The following is a 14,652-nucleotide window of genomic DNA, read 5'->3' on the forward strand; positions in this document are numbered from 1 at the left end:
TTTGTATCTAAATATCACATGGGTCCTCAGGAATAGGTTGATAGTGGACTCTTATAGCATCTCATTGAATAAAGTCAACAACAGGGTATTTTTGGTCAGATGTTTTAGAGAATACCTAGTGTAACAAGGGTATGTGCCTTATATTAAGTGCATATGTTTATATCTAAACAGTATATTATTGCTCTTGCAATAGGTTGTTGTAAAGTATACAGTGTATCTAATACAGAATAAGTGTCATTTGCATTGATGTAACGATGTAGTGTATTTAGCAGTATATCAGACCTGGTAGTGGGTGATGTCTACGTATCAATAATATAAGAGGCTTATTGTCACAATGACATAACAAGGCATTGTATATGTACTTTTTACAGTTGATACTGGTAACTAATGCCACATATCTATACCTATTTAGTGGGTCTGCCTGCTGTTTTTAGAAAAGCACTAAATAAGTGCCGTTTACTGTTTTTTTTACTGTAGTATATATTGCTTTATAATAAACTTTTTTTGTTATACCATTTGCAGTACATGAGAATCTTAAATTAAAGGCCAATAAAGGATTCTATATAAACGATATAAACACTGTATATGTCTCATTTGCAGTGGGGTAGCAGTGTCCAGGGCTCACTTTGAGAAGCAGCCTCCTTCCAACCTAAGGAAATCCAACTTCTTTCACTTTGTTCTGGCTCTGTATGACCGGCAGGGACAACCTGTGGAGATTGAGCGAACTACCTTTGTGGACTTTGTGGAGAATGACAAGGTGAGGAACTGCCTACAAACTCATTTTCAAGTTACCCCCCCCCCCCAATCTAATGTATCATATTATGTTCTTATACAGTCCAACTCTCCAAATCCCATGTTTCTCAATTGTTGGTCACCGATGACCAGTTATGCTTTGAAAGTTTTCATAATAATCAGTTTAGCTTCCCATTCTATATAATGTACTATAGTGTATCACTGGCCATGCCAGCCTTCAAGTGACATGTTGTATGTAGGTAACCCAGTGTTGTATGCAGTATAGTCTGCCACTAGGTCTTACAATAGGCCTTAGTGTATCTTAGTATAGTCAGCACTGTGTTCAATAATGAGACTTTTCATATTCTAATCTAGACTACCACATTTGGTTTCCCTGTTTTACACTTCCTATACCCTAATTGTTCCCACACTGTACCCCAGTGAGACACAGTTTATATCCCAGGCTGTATCATGTTGTATCCCAGTCTGACACAGTAATGAAATAAAATAGAAAAAAAGCTCTCGAGAAAAAAGAACAATGTAGTCTGACACATACTCTATCCCAGGCTTTATCATACTGTATACCAGTGAGACACATTCTATGTCCCAGGCTGTATCCCAGTCTCACATTTTATATCCCAATCTGTATCATACTATATCTCACTGACCCCTATTCTATATCCCAAGCTGTATCATACTGTTTCCCAGTGAGACACATTCTATATCCCAGGCTGTATCATGCTGTATACCAGTGAGACACATTCTATATCCCAGGCTCTATCATGCTGTGTACCAGTGAGACACATTCTATATCCCAGGCTGTATCATGCTGTATACCAGTGAGACACATTCTATATCCCAGGCTCTATCATGCTGTGTACCAGTGAGACACATTCTATATCCCAGGCTCTATCATGCTGTGTACCAGTGAGACACATTCTATATCCCAGGCTGTATCATGCTGTATACCAGTGAGACACATTCTATATCCCAGGCTCTATCATGCTGTGTACCAGTGAGACACATTCTATATCCCAGGCTCTATCATGCTGTATACCAGTGAGACACATTCTATGTCCCAGGCTGTATCATGCTGTATACCAGTGAGACACATTCTATGTCCCAGGCTGTATCATGCTGTATACCAGTTAGACACATTCTATGTCCCAGGCTGTATCATGCTGTATACCAGTGAGACACATTCTATATCCCAGGCTCTATCATGCTGTGTACCAGTGAGACACATTCTATATCCCAGGCTCTATCATGCTGTATACCAGTGAGACACATTCTATATCCCAGGCTCTATCATGCTGTGTACCAGTGAGACACATTCTATATCCCAGGCTCTATCATGCTGTGTACCAGTGAGACACACATTCTATATCCCAGGCTATATCATGCTGTATACCAGTGAGACACATTCTATATCCCAGGCTGTATCATGCTGTATACCAGTGAGACACATTCTATATCCCAAGCTGTATCATGCTGTTTCCCAGTGAGACACATTCTATATCCCAGGCTCTATCATGCTGTGTACCAGTGAGACACATTCTATATCCCAGGCTGCATCATGCTGTATACCAGTGAGACACATTCTATATCCCAGGCTCTATCATGCTGTGTACCAGTGAGACACATTCTATATCACAGGCTGTATCATGCTGTATACCAGTGAGACACATTCAATATCCCAGGCTGTATCATGCTGTATACCAGTGAGACACATTCTATATCCCAGGCTCTATCATGCTGTGTACCAGTGAGACACATTCTATATCCCAGGCTCTATCATGCTGTATACCAGTGAGACACATTCTATATCCCAGGCTCTATCATGCTGTGTACCAGTGAGACACACATTCTATATCCCAGGCTGTATCATGCTGTATACCAGTAAGACACATTCTATATCCCAGGCTGTATCATGCTGTATACCAGTGAGACACATTCTATATCCCAAGCTGTATCATGCTGTTTCCCAGTGAGACACATTCTATATCCCAGGCTCTATCATGCTGTGTACCAGTGAGACACATTCTATATCCCAGGCTGTATCATGCTCTATACCAGTGAGACACATTCTATATCCCAGGCTCTATCATGCTGTGTACCAGTGAGACACATTCTATATCCCAGGCTCTATCATGCTGTCTACCAGTGAGACACATTCTATATCCCAGGCTCTATCATGCTGTATACCAGTGAGACACATTCTATATCCCAGGCTCTATCATGCTGTATCCCAGTGAGACACATTCTATATCCCAGGCTGTATCATGCTGTATACCAGTGAGACACATTCAATATCCCAGGCTGTATCATGCTGTATACCAGTGAGACACATTCTATATCCCAGGCTGTATCATGCTGTATACCAGTGAGACACATTCAATATCCCAGGCTGTATCATGCTGTATACCAGTGAGACACATTCTATATCACAGGCTGTATCATGCTGTGTACCAGTGAGACACATTCAATATCCCAGGCTGTATCATGCTGTGTACCAGTGAGACACATTCTATATCCCAGGCTGTATCATGCTGTATCCCAGTCTGACACATTCTATATCCCAGGCTGTATCATGCTGTATACCAGTAAGACACATTCAATATCCCAGGCTGTATCATGCTGTATACCAGTGAGACACATTCTATATCCCAAGCTGTATCATGCTGTTTCCCAGTGAGACACATTCTATATCCCAGGCTCTATCATGCTGTGTACCAGTGAGACACATTCTATATCCCAGGCTGTATCATGCTGTATACCAGTGAGACACATTCTATATCCCAGGCTCTATCATGCTGTGTACCAGTGAGACACATTCTATATCCCAGGCTCTATCATGCTGTCTACCAGTGAGACACATTCTATATCCCAGGCTCTATCATGCTGTATACCAGTGAGATACATTCTATATCCCAGGCTCTATCATGCTGTATCCCAGTGAGACACATTCTATATCCCAGGCTCTATCATGCTGTATACCAGTGAGACACATTCAATATCCCAGGCTGTATCATGCTGTATACCAGTGAGACACATTCTATATCCCAGGCTGTATCATGCTGTATACCAGTGAGACACATTCAATATCCCAGGCTGTATCATGCTGTATACCAGTGAGACACATTCTATATCACAGGCTGTATCATGCTGTGTACCAGTGAGACACATTCAATATCCCAGGCTGTATCATGCTGTGTACCAGTGAGACACATTCTATATCCCAGGCTGTATCATGCTGTATCCCAGTCTGACACATTCTATATCCCAGGCTGTATCATGCTGTATACCAGTGAGACACATTCTATACCCCATGCTGTATCATGCTGTTTCCCAGTCTGACACATTCTATATCCCAGGCTGTATCCTGCTGTATACCAGTGAGACACATTCAATATCCCAAGCTGTATCATGCTGTATACCAGTGAGACACATTCAATATCCCAAGCTGTATCATGCTGTATACCAGTGAGACACATTCAATATCCCAAGCTGTATCATGCTGTATACCAGTGAGACACATTCTATGTCCCAGACTGTATCATGCTGTATACCAGTGAGACACATTCAATATCCCAGGCTGTATCATGCTGTATACCAGTGAGACACATTCTATGTCCCAGGCTGTATCCCAGTCTGACACATTTTATATCCCAAGCTGTATCATACTATATCTCACTGTCACCCATTCTGTATCCCAAGCTGTATCATGCTGTTTCCCAGTGAGACACATTCTATATCCCAGTCTGACACATTCTATATCCCAGGCTGTATCATACTGTATCCCAGTCTGACACAGTAATGAAATAAAATAGAAAAAAAGTGCTTGAGAAAAAGAACAATATAGTCTGACACATTATATATCCCAGGCTTTATTATGCTGCATACCAGTCTGATAAATGATATATCCCAGTGAAACCCATTTTGTATCCCAGGCTATATATCATGCTGTATCCCAGTGAGACACATTCTATATCACAGGCAGTATCATGCTGTATACCAGTGAGACACATTCTATATCCCAGGCTGTATCATGCTGTGTACCAGTGAGACACATTCTATATCCCAGGCTGTATCATGCTGTATACCAGTGAGACACATTCTATATCCCAGGCTGTATCATGCTGTATACCAGTGAGACACATTCTATATCACAGGCTCTATCATGCTGTATCCCAGTGAGACACATTGTATATCACAGGCTGTATCATGCTGTATACCAGTGAGACACATTCTATATCCCAGTCTGACACATTCTATATCCCAGTCTGACACATTCTATATCCCAAGCTTTATTATGCTGTATACCAGTCTGATAAATGATATATCCCAGTGAAACCCATTTTGTATCCCAGGCTATATATCATACTGTATCCCAGTCTGACACATTTTATATCCCAGGCTGTATAATACTAAATCCCAGTGACACCCATTCTGTATCCCAGGCTGTATCATGCTGTATCTCAGTCTGACACATTTTATATCCCAGTGACACCCATTCTGTATCCCAGGCTGTATCATGCTGTATACCAGTGAGACACATTCTATATCCCAGGCTGTATCATGCTGTATACCAGTGAAACACATTCTATATCCCAGGCTGTATCATGCTGTATCCCAGTCTAATACATTCTATATCACAGGCTGTATCATTTTGTATCCCAGTGAGACACATTCTATATCCCAGGCTGTATCCTGCTGTATCCCAGTTAGACACATTCTATATCCCAAGCTGTATCATGCTGTGTACCAGTCTGACACATTCTATATCCCAGGCTGTATTATGCTGTATACCAGTGAGACACATTCTATATCCCAGGCTCTATCATGCTGTGTACCAGTCTGACACATTCTATATCCCAGGCTGTATTATGCTGTATCCCAGTGAGACACATTCTATATCACATACTGTATCATGCTGTATACCAGTGAGACACATTCTATATCCAAGGCTGTATCATGCTGTATCCCAGTGAGACACATTCTATATCCCAGGCTCTATCATGCTGTGTACCAGTGAGACACATTCTATATCCCAGGCTCTATCATGCTGTATACCAGTGAGACACATTCTATATCCCAGGCTGTATCATGCTGTATCCCAGTGAGACACATTCTATATCCCAAGCTGTATCATGCTGTTTCCCAGTGAGACACATTCTATATCCCAGACTGTATCATGCTGTATCCCAGTGAGACACATTCTATATCCCAGGCTGTATCATGCTGTATCCCAGTGAGACACATTCTATATCCCAGGCTGTATCATGCTGTGTACCAGTGAGACACATTCTATATCCCAGGCTGTATCATGCTGTATACCACTGAGACACATTCTATATCCCAGGCTCTATCATGCTGTGTACCAGTGAGACACATTCTATATCCCAGGCTGTATCATGCTGTATACCAGTAAGACACATTCTATATCCCAGGCTGTATCATGCTGTATCCCAGTTAGACACATTCTATATCCCAGGCTGTATCATGCTGTATCCCAGTGAGACACATTCTATATCCCAGGCTGTATTATGCTGTATCCCAGTGAGACACATTCTATATCCAAGGCTGTATCATGCTCTATCCCAGTGAGACACATTCTATATCCCAGACTGTATCCTGCTGTATCCCAGTGAGACACATTCTATATCCCAGGCTGTATCCTGCTGTATCCCAGTCTGACACATTCTATATCCCAGGCTGTTTCATTTGTATCCCGGTGAGACACATTCTATATCCCAGGCTCTATCATGCTGCGTACCAGTGAGACACATTCTATATCCCAGGCTCTATCATGCTGTGTACCAGTGAGACACATTCTATATCCCAGGCTGTATCCTGCTGTATCCCAGTCTGACACATTCTATATCCCAGGCTGTATCATGCTGTATCCCAGTCTGACACATTCTATATCCCAGGCTGTTTCCTGCTGTATCCCAGTCTGACACATTCTATATCCCAGGCTGTATCATGCTGTATCCCAGTCTGACACATTCTATATCACAGGCTGTATCCTGCTGTATCCCAGTCTGACACATTCTATATCCCAGACTGTATCCTGCTGTATCCCAGTCTGACACATTCTATATCCCATGCTGTATTACGCTGTATCCCAGTCTGACACATTCTATATCCCAGGCTCTATCATGCTGTATACCAGTGAGACACATTCTATATCCCAGGCTGTATCCTGCTGTATACCAGTGAGACACATTCTATATCCCAGGCTGTATCCTTCTGTATCCCAGTCTGACACATTCTATATCCCAGGCTGTATCATGCTCTATCCCAGTCTGACACATTCTATATCCCAGGCTGTATCATGCTGTATCCCAGTCTGACACATTCTATATCCCAGGCTGTATCCTGCTGTATCCCAGTCTGACACATTCTATATCCCAGGCTGTATCCTGCTGTATACCAGTGAGACACATTCTATATCCCAGGCTGTATCCTGCTGTATCCCAGTCTGACACATTCTATATCCCAGGCTGTATCCTGCTGTATACCAGTGAGACACATTCTATATCCCAGGCTGTATCATGCTGTATACCAGTCTGACACATTCTATATCCCAGGCTGTTTCATTTGTATCCCAGTGAGACACATTCTATATCCCAGGCTCTATCATGCTGTATACCAGTAAGACACATTCTATATCCCAGGCTGTATCATGCTGTATACCAGTGAGACACATTCTATATCACAGCCTGTAACATGCTGTATCCCAGTGAGACACATTCTATATTCCAGGCTGTATCATGCTGTATCCCAGTATGACACATTCTATATCACAGGCTGTATCCTGCTGTATACCAGTGAGACACATTCTATATCCCAGGCTGTATCCTGCTGTATCCCAGTCTGACACATTCTATATCCCAGACTGTATTCTGCTGTATCCCAGTCTGACACATTCTATATCCCAGGCTGTATCCTGCTGTATCCCAGTGAGACACATTCTATATCCCAGGCTGTACCATGCTGTATCCCAGTCTGACACATTCTATATCCCAGGCTGTATCCTGCTGTATCCCAGTGAGACACATTCTATATCCCAGGCTGTATCATGCTGTATCCCAGTGAGACACATTCTATATCCCAGGCTCTATCATGCTGTATACCAGTGAGACACATTCTATATCCCAGGCTGTTTCATTTGTATCCCAGTGAGACACATTCTATATCCCAGGCTCTATCATGCTGTGTACCAGTGAGACACATTCTATATCCCAGGCTGTATCATGCTGTATACCAGTGAGACACATTCTATATCCCAGGCTGTATCCTGCTGTATCCCAGTGAGACACATTCTATCTCCCAGGCTGTATCATGCTGTATCCCTGTCTGACACATTCTATATCCCAGGCTGTATCCTGCTGTATCCCAGTCTGACACATTCTATATCCCAGGCTGTTTCCTGCTGTATCCCAGTGAGACACATTCTATATCCCAGGCTGTATCATGCTGTATACCAGTGAGACACATTCTATATCCCAAGCTGTATCATGCTGTATACCAGTGAAACGCATTCTATATTCCAGGCTGTATCATGCTGTATACCAGTGAGACACATTCTATATCCCAGGCTGTATCATGCTGTATACCAGTGAGACACATTCTATATCCCAGGCTGTATCATGCTGTATACCAGTGAGACACATTCAATATCCCAGGCTGTATCATGCTGTATACCAGTGAGACACATTCAATATCCCAAGCTGTATCATGCTGTATACCAGTGAGACACATTCAATATCCCAAGCTGTATCATGCTGTATACCAGTGAGACACATTCAATATCCCAAGCTGTATCATACTGTATACCAGTGAGACACATTCTATGTCCCAGGCTCTATCATGCTGTATACCAGTGAGACACATTCTATATCCCAGGCTGTATCATGCTGTATACCAGTGAGACACATTCTATATCCCAGTTTGACATCTTTTATATCACAGCTGTATCATGTTGTATCCCAGTCTGACACATTCTATATCCCAGGCTGTATCCTGCTGTATCCCAGTCTGACACATTCTATATCCCAGGCTGTATCCTGCTGTATCCCAGTCTGACACATTCAATATCCCAGGCTGTATCCTGCTGTATCCCAGTCTGACACATTCTATATCCCAGGCCGTATTGTGCTGTATCCAAGTCTGACACAGTCTATATCCCAGGGTGTATCATGCTGTATCCCAATCTGACGCATTCTATAGCACAGTCTGTATCATGCTGTATCCTAGTGAGACACAGTCTATATCACAGGCTGTAGTATGTTGTATCCCAGTGAGACACCTTCTATATCCCAGGCTGTATCCTGCTGTATACCAGTCTGACACATTCAATATCCCAGGCTGTATCATGCTGTATCCCAGTCTGACAAATTCTATATTCCAGGCTGTATCATGCTGTATCCCAATGAGACACAGTCTCTATCACAGACTGCATCATGCTGTATGCCAGTCTGACACATTCTATATCCCAGGCTGTATCATGCTGTATCCCTGTCTGACACATTCTATATCCCAGGCTGTATCATGTTGTATACCAGTGAGACACATTCTATATCCCAGGCTGTATCCTGCTGTATCCCTGTCTGACACATTCTATATCCCAGGCTGTATCATGCTGTATCCCAGTCTGACACATTCTATATCACAGGCTGTATCATGCTGTATCCCAATGAGACACAGTCTCTATCACAGACTGTATCATGCTGTATGCCAGTCTGACACATTCTATATCCCAGGCTGTATCATGCTGTATCCCTGTCTGACACATTCTATATCCCAGGCTGTATCATTCTGTATCCCTGTCTGACACATTCTATATCCCAGGCTGTATCATGTTGTATACCAGTGAGACACATTCTATATCCCAGGCTGTATCCTGCTGTATCCCTGTCTGACACATTCTATATCCCAGGCTGTATCCTGCTGTATCCCTGTCTGACACATTCTATATCACAGGCTGTATCATGCTGTATACCAGTCTGACACATTCTATATCCCAGACTGTATCATTTTGTATCCCAGTCTGACACATTCTATATCCCAGGCTGTATCATTTGTATCCCAGTGAGACACATTCTATATCACAGGCTGTATACCAGTGAGACACATTCTATATCCCAGGCTGTATCATGCTGTATCCCAGTGAGACACATTCTATATCACAGGCTGTATACCAGTGAGACACATTCTCTATCACAGACTGTATCATGCTGTATCCCAGTCTGACACATTATATATCCCAGGCTGTATCATGCTGTATCCCAGTCTGACACATTATATATCCCAGGCTGTATCATGCTGTATACCAGTGAGACACATTCTATATCCCAGGCTGTATCATGCTGTATACCAGTGAGACACATTATATATCCCAGGCTGTATCATGCTGTATCCCAGTCTGACACATTCTATATCCCAGGCTGTATCATGCTGTATCCCAGTTTGACACATTATATATCCCAGGCTGTATCATGCTGTATACCAGTGAGACACATTCTATATCCCAGGCTGTATCATGCTGTATACCAGTGAGACACATTCTATATCCCAGGCTGTATCATGCTGTATACCAGTGAGACACATTATATATCCCAGGCTGTATCCTGCTGTATCCCAGTTAGACATATTCTATATCCCAGGTTGTATCATGCTGTATACCAGTCTAACACATTCTATATCCCAGGCTGTATCGTTTGTATCCCAGTGAGACACATTCTATATCACAGGCTGTATCATGCTGTATACCAGTGAGACACATTCAATATCCCAGGCTTTATCATGCTGTATACCAGTGAGACACATTCTATATCCCAGACTGTATCATGCTGTATCCCAGTGAGACACATTCTATATCCCAGGCTCTATCATGCTGTATACCAGTGAGACACATTCTATATCCCAGACTGTATCATGCTGTATACCAGTGAGACACATTCTATATCCCAGGCTGTATCCTGCTGTATCCCAGTGAGACACATTCTATATCCCAGGCTGTATCATGCTGTATACCAGTCTGACACATTCTATATCACAGGCTGTATCCTGCTGTATCCCAGTGAGACACATTCTATATTCCAGGCTGTATCATGCTGTATCCCTGTCTGACACATTCTATATCCCAGGCTGTATCCTGCTGTATCCCTGTCTGACACATTCTATATCCCAGGCTGTATCCTGCTGTATCCCTGTCTGACACATTATATATCCCAGGCTGTATCCTGCTGTATCCCTGTCTGACACATTCTATATCCCAGGCTGTATCATTTTGTATCCCAGTGAGACATCTTCTATATCCCAGGATGTATCATGCTGCATCCAAGTCTGACACATTCTGTATCCTAGGCTGTATCATGCTGTATCCCAGTGAGACACATTCTATATCCCAGGCTGTATCATGCTGTATCCCTGTCTGACACATTCTATATCACAGGCTGTATCCTGCTGTATCCCAGTCTGACACATTCTGTATCCTAGGCTGTATCATGCTGTATCCCAGTGAGACACATTATATATCCCAGGCTGTATCCTGCTGTATCCCAGTGAGACACATTCTATATCCAAGGCTGTATCATGCTGTATCCCAGTCTGACACATTCTATATCCCAGACTGTATCATGCTGTATATCAGTGAAACACATTCTCTATCACAGGCTGTATCATGCTGTATCTCAGTGAAACACATTCTCTATCACAGGCTGTATCATGTTTTATCCCAGTTGAACACATTATGTATCCCAGACTATCCTATTCTATTTCCCAGTCCTATATTTCTACTCATCACACACTGAACGTCCTACAACAATGGTGTATCCTGGGTTATATGCTGTGTGAATGAATGAGACTCACCACCTATGCTAGAATATACCTTTTTCAGACATTATCTTTTGTTTGAAGAGGCTATCACTGTACCCCAGACTATGCAGGTTATTAGTTATTTCATGCTTTTTTATTCTATATATTTTGTTATACAGTCTATATCCCTCTCTGTCATACTCTAATATTCTGTATGCCACACGGTCTATATATGTATTAAAGACTCAGTAGCAGACCTACTTAACAGAGGGCCTTGGTGCAACATTTTTGGGCCCCCAAAGGTAACTCAGTAGTAATCAATAGTAATAATATATATGCTGCTCTGTATAATAACTTTGAGGATAGACAGACAGACAGACAGACAGACAGACAGACAGACAGACAGATAGATAGATAGATAGATAGATAGATAGATAGATAGATAGATAGATAGACCTGCAACCTGCACTAAAAAAAGGATTCCCTGCATTAGGATTGTATACATTCTGCGCATGCCTATGTAAAGACTGGTTGCTTTGGGGCCTCCAACCCTGGTTCCACCACTTACTACACCACTGATTGTTCTGTGCCTTTAATGAGTTCCTAAAATATGTCCTATGCACAATCAACTCTAAGGTGATTGATATTGAACTTTCTTCTTCTGTGAATCTGCCCAATCTTTGGAGATAAGACATTCTATGTAATGTGCTATCACTACCTGCTTCTAGTGCTTTTTTGTTTGTTTTTCCTGTCTACACAGCACTAATTTAGTTCATCAGTTTCCCCAGCCATGTCACAGGATTTATTCACTATATGGAGTATTTATGCTATGTCCTGGCTGCTACTCTGCACTTTTGGTTCTTCCCTAAACTCTTTATTTCTTTGTAAATGAAACGTGCATTTCTCTGGGGCATTAAACATGTATATTCTAATTGCTCTCGCAGGTGATTACATTACATAGTTAAACAATTGGTGTTCTATGTTTCTTTTTGAACATTGGATTTATACTTGATCTTTTAAAATTATTATTCTGAGATCATATCCTTTAAAATGTTCTATCATCTATCATCTATCTATATATATATATCTATCTATCATCTATCTATCTATCTATCTATCTATCTATCTGTCTGTCTGTCTGTCTGTCTGTCTGTCTGTCTGTCTGTCTATCTATCTATCTGTCTGTCTATTATCTATCTATATCTCTCTATCTATCTATCTATCTGTCTATTATCTATCTCTATACAGTGTATTTTATTTTGCATATATTAGTTAGATCCTAAACTTCTCAACAATAATTAAAATTAAAATTATTACTTCTCTAACATTATTTTATTAAAATTAAAAAGCTCATAACAAATGCATAATATACTATTATTTTCATTTAAAATGCTTGAAGAATTATTTTACTTTCTATACAGAATTAAATGTGTAAAAGGTTTGTACATTAATCGGAAATGTAGCAGTAAAAGAAATTTTAAATTGCTGAAGATACTATAACTATTTATTTATCTTTGTATCTATCTATCATCTATCTATCTATCTATCTATCTATCTATCTATCTATCTATCTATCATCTATCTTTCTGTCTTTCTGTCTGTCTGTCTGTCTTCCTATCTGTCTATAATTGATCTATCTATCATCTATCTATGTATCTATCTATTATCTATCTATCTATCTATCTATCTGTCTTCTAATTTTATTAATGAAATATCGGTTCCAAAATCAAGAAGGAAGAGAGATAATTTGCATTTTATATGATCATATAAGTTTGTTTGAAAATCTTGACCCATTTTTGTAAACAAAACACAACGATCTTTAACCTAGTCTATAATTTCAGTCTGGAGTTTTTATGTTGATATCATACAATTTATATATGAATTAACAACATATTATTGTTTATAAGGAAATGGGCAACGAAAAAACGAATAATGGCACTCACTACAGACTGCAGCTCTTGTACAGCAATGGTAAGTCCTCTGTATGTGTGAGTTATGCACATTCACTGATGTTGCTGATAAATTAGTAACTCGTTATTATTATCACACAGTTAGGCAAATCTGTGTTGCTGTCAGTACCTCACTACTATATGTCTGGGACCAGTTTTTAGCCCACAGCAAATTCTTTTATGCTGCCGATCAATTATTAGCTCACTGTGGGTCTGGCTCAGCTGTTAGCTCACAGCCTGCAAACTCACTAATGTCACTGATTAATTATTAGCTCACCAGTGTGTGTGTCTGGCTCAGTTGTTAGCTCACAGCCTGCAAACTCACTAATGTCACTGATTAATGATTAGATCACCAGTGTGTGTGTCTCGCTCAGCTGTTAGCGCACAGCCTGCAAACTCACTAATGTCACTGATTAATTATTAGCTCACCAGTGTGTGTGTCTGGCTCAGTTGTTAGCTCACAGCCTGCAAACTCACTAATGTCACTGATTAATGATTAGATCACCAGTGTGTGTGTCTCGCTCAGCTGTTAGCGCACAGCCTGCAAACTCACTAATGTCACTGATTAATGATTAGCTCACCAGTGTGTGTGTCTCGCTCAGCTGTTAGCGCACAGCCTGCAAACTCACTAATGTCACTGATTAATGATTAGCTCACCAGTGTGTGTGTCTGGCTCAGCTGTTAGCGCACAGCCTGCAAACTCACTAATGTCACTGATTAATTATTAGCTCACCAGTGTGTGTGTCTGACTCAGCTGTTAGCTCGCAGCCTGCAAACTCACTAATGTCACTGATTAATTATTAGCTCACCAGTGTGTGTGTCTGGTTCAGCTGTTAGCGCACAGCCTGCAAACTCACTAATGTCACTGATTAATTATTAGCTCACCAGTGTGTGTGTCTGGCTCAGCTGTTAGCTCAAAGTCTGCAAACTCACTAATGTCACTGATTAATTATTAGCTCACCAGTGTGTATGTCTAGCTCAGCTGTTAGCTCTTAGCATGCAAACTCACTAATGTCACTGATTAATTATTAGCTCACCAGTGTGTGTGTCTGGCTCAGCTGTTAGCTCGCAGCCTGCAAACTCACTAATGTCACTGATTAATTTATTAGCTCACTAATGTCACTGTGTCCGGTTCAGTTATTAGCTC

At 41.3% G+C, this 14,652-nt stretch overlaps 1 protein-coding gene across 2 annotated transcripts in view; it reads left to right on the forward strand.

Annotated features, from left to right (window-relative positions):
• Positions 1-14,652, forward strand: part of EBF2 (EBF transcription factor 2) — a 160,187-nt gene that overhangs the window by 6,196 nt on the left and 139,339 nt on the right. For both annotated transcript variants that reach the window (XM_053718110.1, XM_053718111.1), the window contains exons 2-3: positions 601-757; positions 13,464-13,527. In XM_053718110.1, coding sequence (XP_053574085.1) covers positions 601-757; positions 13,464-13,527 — 221 coding nt within the window. The remainder of the gene's footprint in view (positions 1-600; positions 758-13,463; positions 13,528-14,652) is intronic.

Source organism: Bombina bombina, chromosome 6, assembly GCF_027579735.1.
Source record: "Bombina bombina isolate aBomBom1 chromosome 6, aBomBom1.pri, whole genome shotgun sequence".
NCBI lineage: Eukaryota > Metazoa > Chordata > Amphibia > Anura > Bombinatoridae > Bombina > Bombina bombina.